Raw genomic sequence first — 15,894 nt, forward strand, 5'->3', positions numbered from 1 at the left:
GAGGAAATTAACACCTTAGAGATAAAAAACTTAGAAACACTCTCACTCACACATACATCCAACTCACAACCAGAGCTCTGCCGAAGGGTCATCCTGACTTGAATCGTTGGCAAAATACTGTGGATGCTGGAATCTGAAACAAAACAGAAAATGCTGGAGAGCAGACGAGAGTAGACTTCTCTCCCCACAGATGCTGTCAGACCGGCTGGGATTTTCCAGCATTTTCTTTTTTTGTTTCTGTCTGACCTCAACTCTGGAAGGTCCGTGTCTTTTTTAACACACAGGATTAGTTTGCTATCACCCTGTTACGGAAAGGATATTAGTAAACTAGAAAGTGCAGAAAAGATTTACTAGGATGCTACCGGGACTTGATGGTTTGAGTTATAAGGAGAGGCTGGATAGTCTGGAACTTTTTTCCTTCGAGTGTAGGAGGCTTAGGGGTGATCTTATAGAGGTCTATAAAATAATGAGAGGCATAGGTCAGCTCGATAGTCAATATCTTTTCCCAAAGATAGAGAGTCTAAAACTAGAGGGCATAGGTTTAAGGTGAGAGGGGAGAGATACAAAAGGGTCCAGTGGGGCAATTTTTTCACAGAGAGTGGTGAGTGTCTGGAACAAGCTGCCAGAGGTAGTAGTAGAGGCGGGTACAATTTTGTCTTTGAAAAAGCATTTAGACAGTTACATGGGTAAGATGGGTACAGAGGGATATGGGCCAAACGTGGACAATTGGGACTAGCTTAGTGGTTTAAAATAGGGCGGCATGGATAAGTTGGGTCGAAGGGCCTATTTCCATGTTGTGAACCTCTATGACTCTATCACATAACTACACTTACAAACTAGTCAGTTACTAAATATATTCATTGCAAGCTCAGAAACCATCTTTCCAGCTCCATTATTTCCAGTGCTTTGCTTAAATGGTCAGTTATCCCCTCTCCTCAGCTAGATTGTTGTTATGGACTACTTCCAGACATCTTGTCTCCTCTCTGATCATTTCAACTTGCAGTTTACAAAGCAATGTAAATGTTGAGCCATTTTGAGAACTGCAGTTTAGGTCACTAGCTGTCAGTCTTTTTGAAACTTATCCTGTGGTTTGACCCACTCAGTAAATACATTTTTTGAAATGAAAAAAGTATAGCAACACCCTCCCTTACTTCACTGATGCTTGAGAGAAGATTAACGTAACTGATGCAGTCTGTGAATTGTTAGTACCTTTCTTTTTGTCCTGCGGACTGACTCAGCCTGTGGTGTGCTTCCATGGATAGTACCTTGAGTATTGAGAGTCTCTGTGGACGAGGGTAGTGTCTTGGAACACAGCTGAGCATGATTCTGATCTTAACTGGTGTCCAAGTCCCATGTGGTGTATTTGCTCATTATCCCATCAGAGGAGATTAGTGACTGAGTATGAATGCTTTTTTATTCAGAATTTTTAATGAGCTGGTTTTAGATGCAAATAACAAACTGTAAAAAAAAGGCAAATTACTGCGGATGCTGGAATCTGAAACTAAACGAGAAAATGCTGGAAAATCCCAGCAAGGAGAGAAAAGAGCTGACATTTTGAGTCCAGATGTCAACTCTTTTCTCTCCTCACAGATGTTGTCAGACCTGCTGAGATTTTCCAGCATTTTCTCTTTTGGTTACAAGCTGTACAAGGTGAGGTTCCATTCTAATGTGTGCTACTGTACAAGGTGCAGAATAAATGTTGTCTAAAGAATCATAAGAACTAGGAGCAGGAGTAGGCAGTTCAGTCCCATGAGTCTGCTCCGCCATTTAATCCGATCATGGCTGATCTCATCTTGGTCTCAACTCACTTACCTACCTGTTCGCCATAGTCATTCAAATCCTTAAGAACAAAGAGAACAAAACACAGGAACAGGCCCTTCAGTTCAACAAGACTGTGCAGACACAGATGCCTCTCTAATATAGTACGTTCTTGCCTCTAAGTGGTCCATATCCCTCTATTCCCTGCCGTAACATGTATCTATCCACTTGTCTCTTGAATGTTGCTATAGAATCTACTTCCACCTCCGGCAGCGGGTTCCAGGCATTCACCACCCTCTGTGGAAAAACTTGCCCCATACATCTCTCTCAAACTTTCCCCCTCTCACTTTCAACCTATGCCCCCGAGTAATTGACCCTTCGACCCTGGGAAAAAGACTCTGACTATCCACTCTATCCAAGCCTGTCATAATCTTGTAAACCTCTGTCAGGTCCCCCCTCATCCTCCAACGCTCCAATGAAAACAATCCAAGTTTGTTCAACCTTTCTTCATAGTCCATATCCTCCAAAACAGGCAACATCCTGGTAAATCTCTTCTACATTCTTTCCAATGCATCAATATCCTTCCTTATTTATTAAAAATCTGTTTCTCTTCTCAAACTTACTCAGTGCCCCGGCATCCACCACGCTCTGGGGTAATGAATTCTGTAGACTCATGGCCCTTTGAGAGGAATAATTTCTCCTCATCTCTGTTTTAAATTTGCCACTACATATCCTAAGACTATTACCTCTTGCACTAGGTTGCCCTACAAGAGGAAACGTCTCCTCCTCATTTACTCTTGTCAATCCCCCTGATCATCTTGTACACCTCAATTAGATCCCCCCTCATTCTTCTAAACTCCAGGGAGTACAGGCCTTAAACTGCCAAATCTGTGATAAATTTAAGATGTGTTCACTTTCAGGAATTGTGGAGCATTTGTACAGACAATTGAATGGGTTTGGTGTCAACTGCTGTTTTCTCTTGTCTGTCAATGCATTGTTTTTAAATGTTGGGATAAAACACATCGACAAATTCAGTCTGAAGCTGGGGAACTAGGACCTGCACCTAGATTCCTGAAACTAAGTCAGAGTTGGGTATACCATTCTAGTTGTGATGGTACAAAACCAGTAACCCAGAGATCATGAGATTGCACCTTTATCATGTCAAACAACTGCTCTGGTTTGCCTGTAACTCCGCACCTACACTATGTCGTTGATAGCCTCATGTCAACTGTGACAAAACAAATAACACATAATTGAACCTGCAGTGGAAAAAATAGTAACTTTAAATTTCCAAAGTAAACTTGATCATAATGAATCAAAATCACTGTAATTGTGCCAGTAATTAGAGTAAATTTTATGCATGTTACATAGTTTAATTTAGGTTAATTTAATTCACAACCAAGCTTGATGGTCTTTTGGATAACTCACTTTTATGTGTCCACAGCTTGCGACGAGTGGTCTGTACTGCCGACCCCTGACCTTTCTCACGATGTCAACCGATTTGGCCATTCAGCAGTATTCAACAATGGGTAAGGAGCAGAGATTTCATTATTAATCACTGCTAAAGCTTTGTCTATTTAAATCTGGAGATATGGGGAATTTTCAGTGTTTATATGTGTCACCAGTTAAATGTTTAGATACAGGTGAGAAAAAAATAGTTCAATATCAGTTTTTCCTTCAAAACCATCACATGTCGGCTCTTTGCGACATTAGCATTTTTAGCCACTGTCTGTTTTTCTATTTGAGGTAACCTGGCCACAAAAAGATAGTTTAATGCATTGTGATATTCAATCTTATGAAAATATTGAAACAGAGTACAGCATGGACTCAGAACTGGGGGCAGCTAGTTACACAGGTCCCTCATGGTTAAGACTAGACCTGTGAAAAGCTGCACTGCTGATGACGTCGCTCATGCATGCTCATACCCTCTAAAGATATCAGTATATACATTCAAATTGGAAGATGCTTACTACAACACTCTGTGAAAATCACCCCTTTGGGCTCTTCTGTCTTCAGATGCGTTCCTCCTCAGCAACATTTCTAATCTCTCTTCAGCACTGCCCCTCATTATTAAAGTCTGAGTCATTGGAGGTAGATGAACGCGTGATGATGATAGCCATAACTCTCCCTCGCTTTGTTTGTACTTCTTACATCTGACAACATTTGCACCACCTGAATTTGATAGTAATCCGATAACAACTTTGGGGATTAGCATTTCTGAGGGATGTGGGTGCACACCCAGGCATTCTGGGGCTCTCACAACTCATTAGCTTGTAGGTAGTGTTTACAATAAAAATGCTGTAAAAACTGAGCATGCTTACTAGCGTTTGTGGAGAGAGAGTAAGAGTTGATGTTTCGAGTCCATACGGCTCTACTTCAGAGCTCTGAAGAGATGCAGAAAAATGTTATGATACAGAAGGAGGCCATTCGACCTACCGTGTCTGTGGCAGCTCTCCAAATGTGCATTACGACTCAGTGCCATTCTCCTGCCTTTTCCCTGTATCCTTGTTTCTGTTCAAGTGATCATGTAATGTCCTCTTGAATGCCTTGATTGAACCTGCATCCACCACACTTCCAGGCAGTGCATTCCAGACCCTGACTACTCGTTGTGAAAAAGCTTTTTCTCATATCACATCTGCTTCTTTTGCAAATCACTTTAAACCTGTGCCCTTTCATTCTCAATGCTTTTACAAACAGGACCAGTTTCTCTCTGTCTACTGTCCAGCCCTCTCATGATTTTGAACATCTTTATCAAATTTCCTCTCAGCCACTTTCTCTCCCAGGACAACATTTCCAACTTCTCGAATCTATCTTCATAACTGAAATTTCTCATCCCTGGAACCAGACCTCTCTGCATTCTCTTCAATGCATTCACATCCTTCCTATACTGTGATGTCCAGAACTGTACACAGTATCCCAGCTGAGGTCTAACTAGTGTCTTTCTTAAGTTCAGCATAACTTCTTTGCTCCTGTACTCTATGTCCCTATTAATAAAGCCCAATAAAGTGCTTTATTAACTACTCTCTCCATCTGTCCTGATCTGTGTACATATACAGCCAGAGTCCTCTGCTCTTGCACTCCCTTAAGAGATGTACCCCTTATTTTATATTGTCTCTCCATGTTCTTCCTACCAAAATACATTAACTCACACTTCTGCATTGGATGTTATCTGCCCACTTCTCCAACTTGTTTGTCCTTTTGAAGCTCCACGCTGCTCCTGTCAGTTCACAATGCTTCTAAGTTGTGTACCATCTGCAAACTTTGAAATTGACCCCTGCTGATATATCAGAGAAAACAGGGGTCCTAATACCAACCCCTGGGGAACTCCACTATAAACCTCTAATCTCCAATAATTTCTTGCTCTGTATGGAGTGGACTAGGAATGAGTAAATCACACAGAAGATGTTATTTTTATCTTCAAGGGCTTTTGAAAGATTTTTGTGAAGCATTCTGGACCAAGACAAGATCTGATGTGTGTTTTCCCTCATTTTCAGCACAATGTACATCTTTGGTGGGTTCAACAGTCTTCTGCTAAGCGACGTCCTGATGTTTACCCCGGCCAGCTGTGAAGCTTTCTCTGATGAAATGGCATGTGTTGGTGCCGCCCCTGGAATCCGCTGTGTGTGGAACGCCAACATGATGCATTGTGTGCCCTGGGAAATGGCAACAGCAAAAGAAAAGCAACAGATTAGTGATATGTGCCCCAACAAGACATGTATGTCCATAATATTTCTTTCTCCCTTTCTGACATTGCTAGTTGTTTTTTAAAATTTGAGTATCCGAGTGTTTTAAAAATGTGCTTCCCTGCTTACATTTTGCAATTGATTCTTCAGTTTGCTGCTGTTCGTCAGCTCAAAGAGCAAAATGCACAGACCACCATTAACTTTTCCTCAGGGCCCAGTAGAACCTACATGAGGGTTGGCTTGAATGATTTTCCTCCCTTGTTTCTTGTATGTCTTAGTCATTGGCATGATTTATTTATAAGGCAAATTTGGTTTCTTCTTTTTGTGGAGTGAAATTACAAGTGGCCTTCACTGGTGCTGTAGAGTCCTCTGTTCCTAGGGATGTGAGAGCATTTCTGGGGCGTTTGGCATTGTACTTACTTGTACCTTTTGAATAACTGTATTACCCTGGTGTTTGTTTGAATGCTTTGCAGTCAGGAAAAGATTTTCCATTGTCCTTCCTGAAAAACGCCACACATTGTTCGACATAGGAAGCAAGAGTTGGCATAAATTGATCTTTTTCTGATTGGCAGGCAGTGACCAGTGGGGTTCCGCAGGGATCTGTGCTAGGACCCTAACTGTTCACAGTATATATTAATGACTTGAAATAAGGAGCTGAATGTGTTATCTCCAAATTTTCAGGTGATACAAAGTTGGGAGGGAGGGTGAGCTGTGAGGAGGATGCAGAGATGCTTCAACATGATTTGGACAGGCTGAGTATGTGGGCATCTGCATGGCAGATGCAGTATAATGTGGATAAATGTGAGGCTATCCACTTGGGTAGCAATAACAGGGAGACAGATTATTCCTTGAGTGGGTGTAAATTGAGAGTTGGATACTCAGCAAGACCCTGGTGTCCTTATACATCAGTCACTGAAAGTAAACGCGCAGGTACAGGCAGTAAAGAAGGCAAATGGTATGTTGGCCTTCATAGTGAGAGGATTTGAGTACAGGGATGTTTTGTTGCAATTATATAGGGTGTCGATAAGGCCACACCTGGAGTATTGTGTGCAGTTTTGGGTGTCCTTATCTGAGGAAGGATGTCCTTGCAATCGAGGGAGTACAGGAAAGGGTTACTGGGCTGATTCCTGGGATGGCAGGTCTGTCCTAAGAGGAGAAACTAAGTTGGTGAAGATTATATTCACTAGAGTTTAGAAGAGTGAGAGGGGATCTCAGACAAACTTATAAAATTCTAACAGGGTTAGACAGGATAGATTCAGAAAGAATGTTCCCAATGGTGGGGGAGTCCAGAACTAGGGGTCATAGTTTGAGGATAAGGGGTAAACCTTCTAAAACTGAGGTGAGGAGAAATTTCTTCATCCAGAGGGCGGTGAATGTGTGGAATTCACTCCCACAGAATGTAGTTGAGTCCAAAACATTATCTGATTTCAGGAAGAAATTAGATATCGCTCTAGGGATGACGGGGATCAAGGAATATCAGAGGAAGGGGGATCAGAATATTGAATTTGATGATCAGCCATGATCAAAATGAATGGTGGAGCAGGCTCGAAGGGCCGAATGGCCACCACCTGCTTCTCGTTTCTATGTATGACACCCCGCTCCACCCCCATCGGCCCCAAACTTGGAAATAAACATTACTCACAATTGGGTAGTGTGAAGCTCGGTGAAATTTGCTTTCAGTTTTCATTTGTTTCTTCTAAATTCAGATAATTGGCAGCATGTTTGAAGTCTGCTGTCTCCATTGGGAAATGGACAAGTTGGCTCTTTGCTCTGTCGGTTATTATGTGGAGCCTGATTTCTTGTTTGCTTCTGTTGATGTACAATAGAATGCAAGGCTTCGTTGTAACCATGGTGTTGCATAACACTTGATCATGTTTAGTGGAATCGGTAATGCTGACTGAGTAACAGTAAAACGGCAATAATACTGCTAGTATAATTAATTGTGGCAAAAATTACAAAATACTTTGTTAGAACAGATCAGGGTGAACAGTAAGAAAGCGGTTTGTTTCATTTTGAATTGGTCTCTTCCTGGTGACAGGATTGATTTGCACATAGTTTATATAATGCACTTACCGATGATTTGTCACTTAAGAATATGTATTAAGTGGTCTGCAGTACAAAAAACAATTTATATGGAAATCTTTTGATGTTTACAATAGTACTTTAGATCAAGTTCAGTTTGGAAATTCCCTGGAGTTCTAACAACAGAACAATCACCAAGTCCGACTGGTGGTAGGACTGCAGGGAGTGTTCAGTTAAGATGAAATTACATTTATCAGATGGTTGTCGGGCATCTTTCCACATAAGTCAATGAGAGTAGATGCCAGTGCTTGAACATGTCTTATTTGTATACTAATTAAAAATGTTTCTTTGCTCCCCACTGTACTACAGATGCAGATAATGAAAAGTGTGATCAGTATACTGATTGCTACAGCTGTACAGTAAACACAAATGGCTGTCAGTGGTGTCATGATAAGTGCTTGTCTAAGAACAGTAACTGCACGGAAGCCACTGTGAGTATCGCGACCAATCCTTCAGAATGGGTTCTAATTAATTGCCCTTCTAACTATCATTCTTCTGGAAGTCCAGCCTTGAACTGTTTTTTTTTGAAAAAAAGCTATTTTTGTTGTGTTAAAACAAAATTACAGTAATAAACTTGATTCAGTTCAGAATACAGTGGACATTAATGCCCTGCTGTTCATCATGGTATGAAACAAGGAAACAGGTGGTTTGCATTTATACAGAATCTCTTAAGTTCCTCAAATGTCTGAAGTCACTTCAACTGCAATTCATTACTTGAAGCAATTATGATTATTATTTAAACAAGGCTCCAAGCCATTTTCACACAGCTGGATATAAGATGGGCATTTGCACTTTGGTGATGGAGGTGATGTTTGAGAGCTTGAAAGGAGGTTAGCTCAGGCAGCAAAGGAAACTTGCCTGCTTGTTGAATTGATTTGATTTATTATTGTCACATGTATTAGTATACATTGAAAAGTATTGTTTTTTGCACGCTATACAGACAAAACATACTCTGTGGCCTGGGCCTCAGTTCCTCCCTCTGCGACTGGATCCTGAACTTCCTAACTCACAGACCACAATCAGTAAGGATAGGCAGCAACATCACTTCCACGATCATCCTCAACACTAAGAACCTGTGTTCTCAGCCCCCTACTATACTCCTTATACATCTATGACTGTGTGGCCAAATTCCCCTCCAACTCGATTTTTAAGTTTTCTGACGACACCGCCATAGTGGGTTAGATCTCAGACAATGATGAGACAGAGTACAGGAATGAGATAGAGAATCTGGTGAACTGGCGCAACGACAATAATTTCTCCCTCAATGTCAACAAAGCAAAGGAGATTGTCATCGACTTAAGGAAGCATAGTGGAGAACATTCCCCTGCCTACCTCAATGGGGGCGAAGTAGAAATGGTCGAAAGCTTCAAGTTTTTAGGTGTCCAGATCACCTACAATCTGTCCTGGTCCTCCCATGCCGACACTATAGTTAAGGAAGCCCACCAATGCCTCTACTTTCTCAGAAGATTAAGGAAATTTGGCATGTCAGCTACGACTCTCACCAACTTTTATAGATTTACCATAGAAAACATTCTGGTTGTATCACAGCTTGGTTGGTTCCTGCTCTGCCCAAGACCACAAGAAACTACAAAAGGTCATGAATGTAGCCCAATCCAGCCTCCCATCCATTGACTCTGTCTACACTTCCCGTTGTCTTGGCAAAGCAGCCAGCATAATCAAGGACCCCGGACATACTCTCTTCAACCTTCTTCCATTGGGAAAAAGATACAAAAGTCTTAGGTCACGTGCCAACCGGCTCAAGAACAGCTTCTTCCCTGCTGCCATCAGACTTTTGAATGGACCTACCTCGCATTAAGTTGATCTTCGTCTACACCCTAGCTATGACTGTAACACTACATTCTGCACTCTCTTGTTTCCTTCTCTATGAATGGTCTGCTTTGTCTGTATAGAGTGCAAGAAACAATACTTTTCACTGTATGCTAATACATGTGACAATAATAATCATCTTCACATAATGGCTCGCGATCCCTAATATCTATGCGAACCACCGAAAACTGCAGTTAGAGTCTTGATATAATGTCTGATCTGAAGAATGACGTCTCTTGAAAGGTAGCGCTCCTACATCACCACTCCTACATCACCACTCCTACATCACCACTCCTACATCACCACTCCTACATCACCACTCCTACATCACCACTCCTACATCACCACTCCAATGTCAGCCCAGATTATGCACTGATTTCTTGGAACAGGCCTTTGAGTCCACAGCCTTGCCAAACTCAAGTCCGAGAGCTTAGGTTGGGCAGATAAATACAAACTATAAATTTAAAAAATTGTGATGAAGAATGCAAAGTATTTAATTTATATGTTTTGTTTATAGACAAGATAGTATCCATTTTACTTTCTGTTTGCAAAGATGTTCCCTTCAATTCAGACAGTAAAAGCATTAATCCTACAATATTATGATCTTTGTGCAAATGATTAAAGAAATTTTCAAAGTTTTTCTGCCAAAAGCCAAACAGCCTCATTACTTGGAATGTAATTGTTATGGTCGTGAGAACCAAATGTTGTGTTTCCGTTATACTGGTGAAGAGATGGCAACAAAGGAGGGCTGAAATAAATAGATTGCATAAAGTGACATTGCTTAAATCTTCACTGATACTTGTGTGTGGCTTATTCTTGGAGTGAATTGTAGTGAATATTGTAGTGAATATTTATTGGCAAGATTAGATGAAGGGCTCAGCAATCCACTTTGCGAGACAGCATGCAACCGAGGAAAGTACGAGAGGATGAAGTGGATCAATAAGTAAATGCTTAGGTAACAACCAACCCTGAATATTGCAAGACGATGGAAAGACTGAAGAGGAGGATTTTCAAAGATTGGAGTTTCTGGGAGATGATGAAATGGCGATTGAAGCTTAATTTTAGTGCGGATATTTTATGCAGCATGAAGAGCATCTTGTGGCACGTTTAGAGTGTTGGTGGACCAATAGAGCCAAATTTAAAAGACTCACCATTTTAGTAGCACTGACACAAATAGTGCAACATGTTAAAATGAGAGATCAGCTGTGAGATGGAATATGCCTTGACTTTCTTGTTACTGAAATAGCAAAGCTTACATTTGCGTCGCATCTTTAATTTAGTTAAAATGTCCCAATGAGCTTCACGTGTTACTGAACAAAATAATAGATGAGTAAAAGCTTGATCAAAGAGGTAGGTTTTAGAGAACATGTTAATGGAGGACAGATGACAGAAGAATGGGAAGGTTTAATGAAATAATTCCAGAACTCCGCCATTGAATGCATGGCCACCAATGATGGAGCAATGAAAATCAAGAATGCATACAGGACAGGAATTGGAGGTCATAACTACCTGCCTCCCCAGTGTCGGATTTGAGGGCATCCCAGAGATGCACTAGGGATTCTCCCTCAGAGGTTGCCAGGTAAGGGTTTACACGGCAGAAGGATGAACTTCACTTTGACAAGTGCGCTGGGAACCATCCAACAAAGCATTCTAAATTGCTGATTTTCAATGGCTCTGCCAGTTTTACACTCATAGTTACTCCCAAAGAGTTCGAAGGAAAAATAAACACATCTAACGTCAAAGTAACTATTTTAAAGCAAAAACAGAAAAACTCAGCAGGTCTGACAGCATCTGTGGAGAGAGAACAGAGTTTTGAGTCTTAGAACCATAGAAAATTACAGCTCAGCCCTTCTTGTCTGTGCCGAACCATTTTTTGCCTAGTCCCACTGACCTGCACTGATGACCTTTCGTTAGAGCTGAAGACAAAGAAAATAGGACAAGATTTATACTATGAGGGTTGGAGGGGACACTGTAATAGGATACAGGGAAAGGGAATGTAAATGGTGATAAAGGCTGAGAAAGATGTGTCCATTAAGATCTTGGAATGTGTGAATGGCAGAATATGAAGTAATAAAAATGGACGAATAAGATGAAAAGAAGAAATGAAATAACAAACACGGTGAAGATGGAGGGGAGAGTTCATGCTGTGAAGTCTGAACTCAGTCCAAAAGGCTGTAAAGTGTTCCCCCACCCTCCCATGCTGGGACAACTCCCACCCCCTCCCCGCCATGCTGGGACACCCCCCACCCTCCTCCCTGCCATGCCAGGACACCACCCCTCTCTCCCCGCCATGCTGGGACACCCACCCCCTCCCCGCCGCCATGCTGGGACAACCCCCCCCCCCCCTCCAATGCCGGGACACCTCTTCCTCCCTCCCTGCCATGCCGGAACACCACCCCCCTCCCTCCTGCCATGCCGGGACATCCTCCTCCCCAAATCCCCTCTCCCTCTCATGCCGGGACCACCACCACCCCCCCACCCCCCTCCCTGTACAGGTAATTCACCAAGGAGTGGTAATCTGCCATTGATTGCCAATGAGAGGAGGGCAAGGGCAAGGTCCAAGGTCTCAGACTGTTGTGATGTTGGAAGAGATGACAAACAGAAGGATTTTGTGGAATTTGAGGCCAAGAATGACAATATTTGGATAGAGGATGTTGCGAGACCTGAAGCTGAGATGGGCTAGCTGATGAACAAGACCATTGAAGTTAAGATACAAGTAGCAGAGTTTAGAATGAGCTTCATTATGTTCAGTGAAAGATGAAAGGCCAACTAGGCGAGCATTCAAATAGTCGAGATTTGAGATAGCAGATTGGTAATGATGTAATAATGCCATGTACCTTTAAGCTTCCTGATTTCGTGTCTTCATCCATATCATAAAGTAACGTCATGAAATGTGACTGAACAAACATCTTAATTTTTCTTTTAGGTATCAATCTGGGATTATGAAGCCTGTCCAAAAGATAAACCTGAGTATGTTTGTAATAAACTGACTAGCTGTAAAAGCTGTGCCATGGACCAAAACTGTCAATGGGAATCCAGGAACCAGGAATGCATCCCGTTACCAGGTAGCTTTTTAGTTTGTGTTTGTTTGTCATACATGAGATAATTTGCAGTGCTCCAATCTGTTTAAAACAACCATGCTGACTTTCGCCAGCCCTAAGTCTTGATGTTGCAGGTGCTGTTCCGCAGGAATGTAAATAAAAGTTGTTGAACAAATCTTAAATCACTGGGAGGATAACATGCAAATTTCGTTTTCTCGATATCAGGATAGTTCTAATCCTGATTGTTTAATTAGAGCAGCCTCATCACCCCAACACCTCACCCTTGCTTCACAGTCAATTTTTGTCACATTGTGGTTAACATGTATGGAATCTTTCATATTTCACACAGGTTGCATTATTGACACAAAACAGTGTAGAATTAAAATGGGTCCCTGGACTAGTCCCTCACCATCACTAGCAGAACATTTTATATTTGAAATTACTTGTCTGTGATTCTAAATTATGCGATATCTAAACAGTATTTGCGGTAATGAGCCATGAGACACAATTTCATATCCTACTTGTGATGATGGTGCAGTTTTGTTGCATATGAATTATTATTAGTTCAGTTATCAAGTCAGCCCATCTGTGAAATATGAAGCACATCTCTTAACTTCCACTCTGGAACACAAATCTCTACTTGTTAAATTGTGCTTTAAAACTGATATAACCTGTGTCTTAATTTTGAAGACATGAATACATACTTTTGTTTAAAAGGGAGAAGGGATTTGTTGGCATGTGGCCTCAAATGATTCCCAGTTCAGCTTGCTATAGAGATACTGTTTGTTTACTTGTTTTACTGGTACTGCATGATTGATGGGATATGAAGTGGACATGTGAAAGAGGAATGGTGGTGATGGAAATGAAGAAGCTTACTGTTACACTAGCATGTCAACAGCCATTTGCATCATAATATATCTACACAGTATTTGTCTGCTTGGAGGAACAATGCATATTTTTGCGCACACTTGAAACAGCCTCTTCTGTGGCCTTCAAAATGCGGTTGCTGTTATATATCTTTGATTTTCAAATCAAAATGGAAGGAAAGCAGTATTGTGTTTCATTTTGAAATATTTGTTTTTCCAAATTGGCAACTACAGAAACCATCTGTGGAGAGAGTTGGCACTTGGTGGGAAACTCATGTCTGACGATCACCATTGCAAAAGATAGCTACGATAACGCGAAGCTGTTCTGTCGGGGTCAGAATGCAGCACTTGCCTCACTTACATCGCAGAAGAAAGTCGAATTTGTTCTCAAGGAATTGCAGATTATGCATGTGTTGGTGAGTTTGAATTGGTTTCCGGTGGATCTTGCCTGGGAGCTTTGGGCTCAGCTGAACTTTTCACCATTCAGAATCAAATGTCTGCATGAGTGAAAGTAGCATTTCTGTGTGTTTTATGATTGGTGAATACGTCGATTGTGTGGTTTGGGACTGAGTAAAAACATTTCCTGCAAAAGACAAGCATAAGCCCCAACCAAAGATTTAAGCAATTGTTAAAGTAACCATAATTAATAATGTTTGAATTGAAAGCTCAATTGACCAGAAATAAGATTTAAGTTTTTAACTTCATTTTTTAACGCAAAATCCTGAATTTGGATAAGGCTCAGTCCACTGAACAAGCCTGAACTAATTGATTTGCAACTATCAACCGAATTCCCACAATTTAAAGCATACTTGTTCATGAACAAAGCTGGGCATAATAACATCTAAATATTCAAGGCTGCAGGATCTTTAGAACAAGTGTAAGTTGAGTGGTTATAATGGAAAGTTTTAATTTTTGCATGGAATAGGGGAACAGCAATTTGAGTCGTAAAGATAGTGAGTTTTTAATATGGACTCCGGATCATTTAATAAAACAAATCAATTAGTGGAATGGTCGAGAAATAGACGACATGATTCAAGGTCACTGACAAAAGAACTAAAAGCAACATGAGGGAAAACTCTCTATTTTAGAGTGGGTGGTGAGGAACTGGAATGCAATGCCAGAGAGTGGTGGAAGTAGATTCAATAGTGGCTTTCAAAAGGGAATTGGGCAATTATCTAAGGGAAAATCTTAGAGTGGCACAGTGGTTAGCACTGCTACCTCACAGCGCCAGGGACCCAGGTTCGATTCCCGGCTTGGGTCGCTGTCTGTGTGGAGTTTGCACGTTCTCCCCGTGTCTGTGTTGGTTTCCTCCGGGTGCTCCGGTTTCCTCCCACATTGCAAAGATGTGCGGGTTAGATGGATTGGCCATGCTAAATTGCCCCTTAGTGTCAGGGGAGACTAGCTAGGGTAAATGCATGGGGTTACAGGGGTAGGGCCTGGGTGGGATTGTTGTCGGTGCAGACTCGATGGGTTGAAAGGCCTCGTTCTGCACTGTAGGGATTCTATTCTATGAAAAAAAAGTAGAGCTAAGGAAAAAAGGCAGGGAGTGCAACTGGCTGAATTGATCTTGCAGAGATCTGGCGGTAACATCAAGGGCTGGATGGCCCCCTTCTGTGGTGCAACCATTCGATGATTAGATGAAAATATTTCAGATGTGATAAACAAATAGGCCAAACTAGCTTTAGCGATGACTGAAAACCATGATTTATTAGCAATCTGATGGCAAGGAAATATCTGGGGAATAGTGACTGTAACCAAGGTTTTAAATTAATGCCTGGGACTGAACGCAAACGACCAACCTGCCATACGTGACCCATGCAGAGAGAGACAGCCTGCAGAGACGGAAGAAATCTGGAACAAAGCACGTCCCAGGTAGGCCTGAGGCAGGATTAAAAGCTGATTATGGGACAGTTGGTTACAATGGCTGACCTTGCAGTTGATGCCCTCATTCTATGAATTAATAAAACAAATAAAGAAATCTTTAAAGGGATGATAAACAAATTGATTGCAGTAAACTGGGCTGAAATATTGATGTGCAAACCCTACACACCATCGGTGTGGGACGTATTTGATTCAGAATTCATATGTACATCCAAATGGGTAAACCTCCATCTTTGCTTTAAAGCAATCATGGTCAACAAATAAAATATAAGACTGTATTAAACTAAAATGATTACACAAAAGCAATTAACAGCATTAATCCAGAAGACTGGGAAAATTATATTTTAAAGACGAGATACTAAAACAGGAAGTGCTTACATAGCCTTACAGAAGGCATTGGATGTGATCCCATGTGGGCAATTATCAAAAATTAAAGCACATTGAATTAACCATTTGATATAGGTTGGTATTTAGTCATATGTTCCGTCTCCAAATAGGAATAAAGAGAACATTCTCTGTGCAAAACGGTTTTCTGCATGTCCAAATTCAAATTCAGCATGTCCACTAGGACTAACACCAACTTTTACAGATGCACCATAGAAAGCATTCTTTCTGGTTGTATCACAGCTGGATATGCCTCCTGCTCTGCCTAAGACAGCAAGAAACTACAAAGGTTCGTGAACGTAGCCCAGTCCATCACTCAAACCAGCCTCCCATCCATTGACTCTGTTTACACTTCCACTGAGGCCTCAGATT

At 41.4% G+C, this 15,894-nt stretch overlaps 1 protein-coding gene across 1 annotated transcript in view; it reads left to right on the forward strand.

Moving 5' to 3' along the window:
* Positions 1–15,894, forward strand: part of LOC144487389 (attractin-like) — a gene marked incomplete at its 3' end in the record, with an annotated part of 126,636 nt that overhangs the window by 102,280 nt on the left and 8,462 nt on the right. The window contains exons 11-15 of the mRNA XM_078205477.1: positions 3,203–3,287; positions 5,253–5,473; positions 7,833–7,954; positions 12,277–12,415; positions 13,492–13,673. Of these exons, the coding sequence (XP_078061603.1) occupies positions 3,203–3,287; positions 5,253–5,473; positions 7,833–7,954; positions 12,277–12,415; positions 13,492–13,673 (749 nt within the window). The remainder of the gene's footprint in view (positions 1–3,202; positions 3,288–5,252; positions 5,474–7,832; positions 7,955–12,276; positions 12,416–13,491; positions 13,674–15,894) is intronic.

The sequence above is a fragment of the Mustelus asterias genome, unplaced genomic scaffold (genome assembly GCF_964213995.1).
Source record: "Mustelus asterias unplaced genomic scaffold, sMusAst1.hap1.1 HAP1_SCAFFOLD_767, whole genome shotgun sequence".
Classification (NCBI taxonomy): Eukaryota; Metazoa; Chordata; class Chondrichthyes; order Carcharhiniformes; family Triakidae; genus Mustelus; species Mustelus asterias.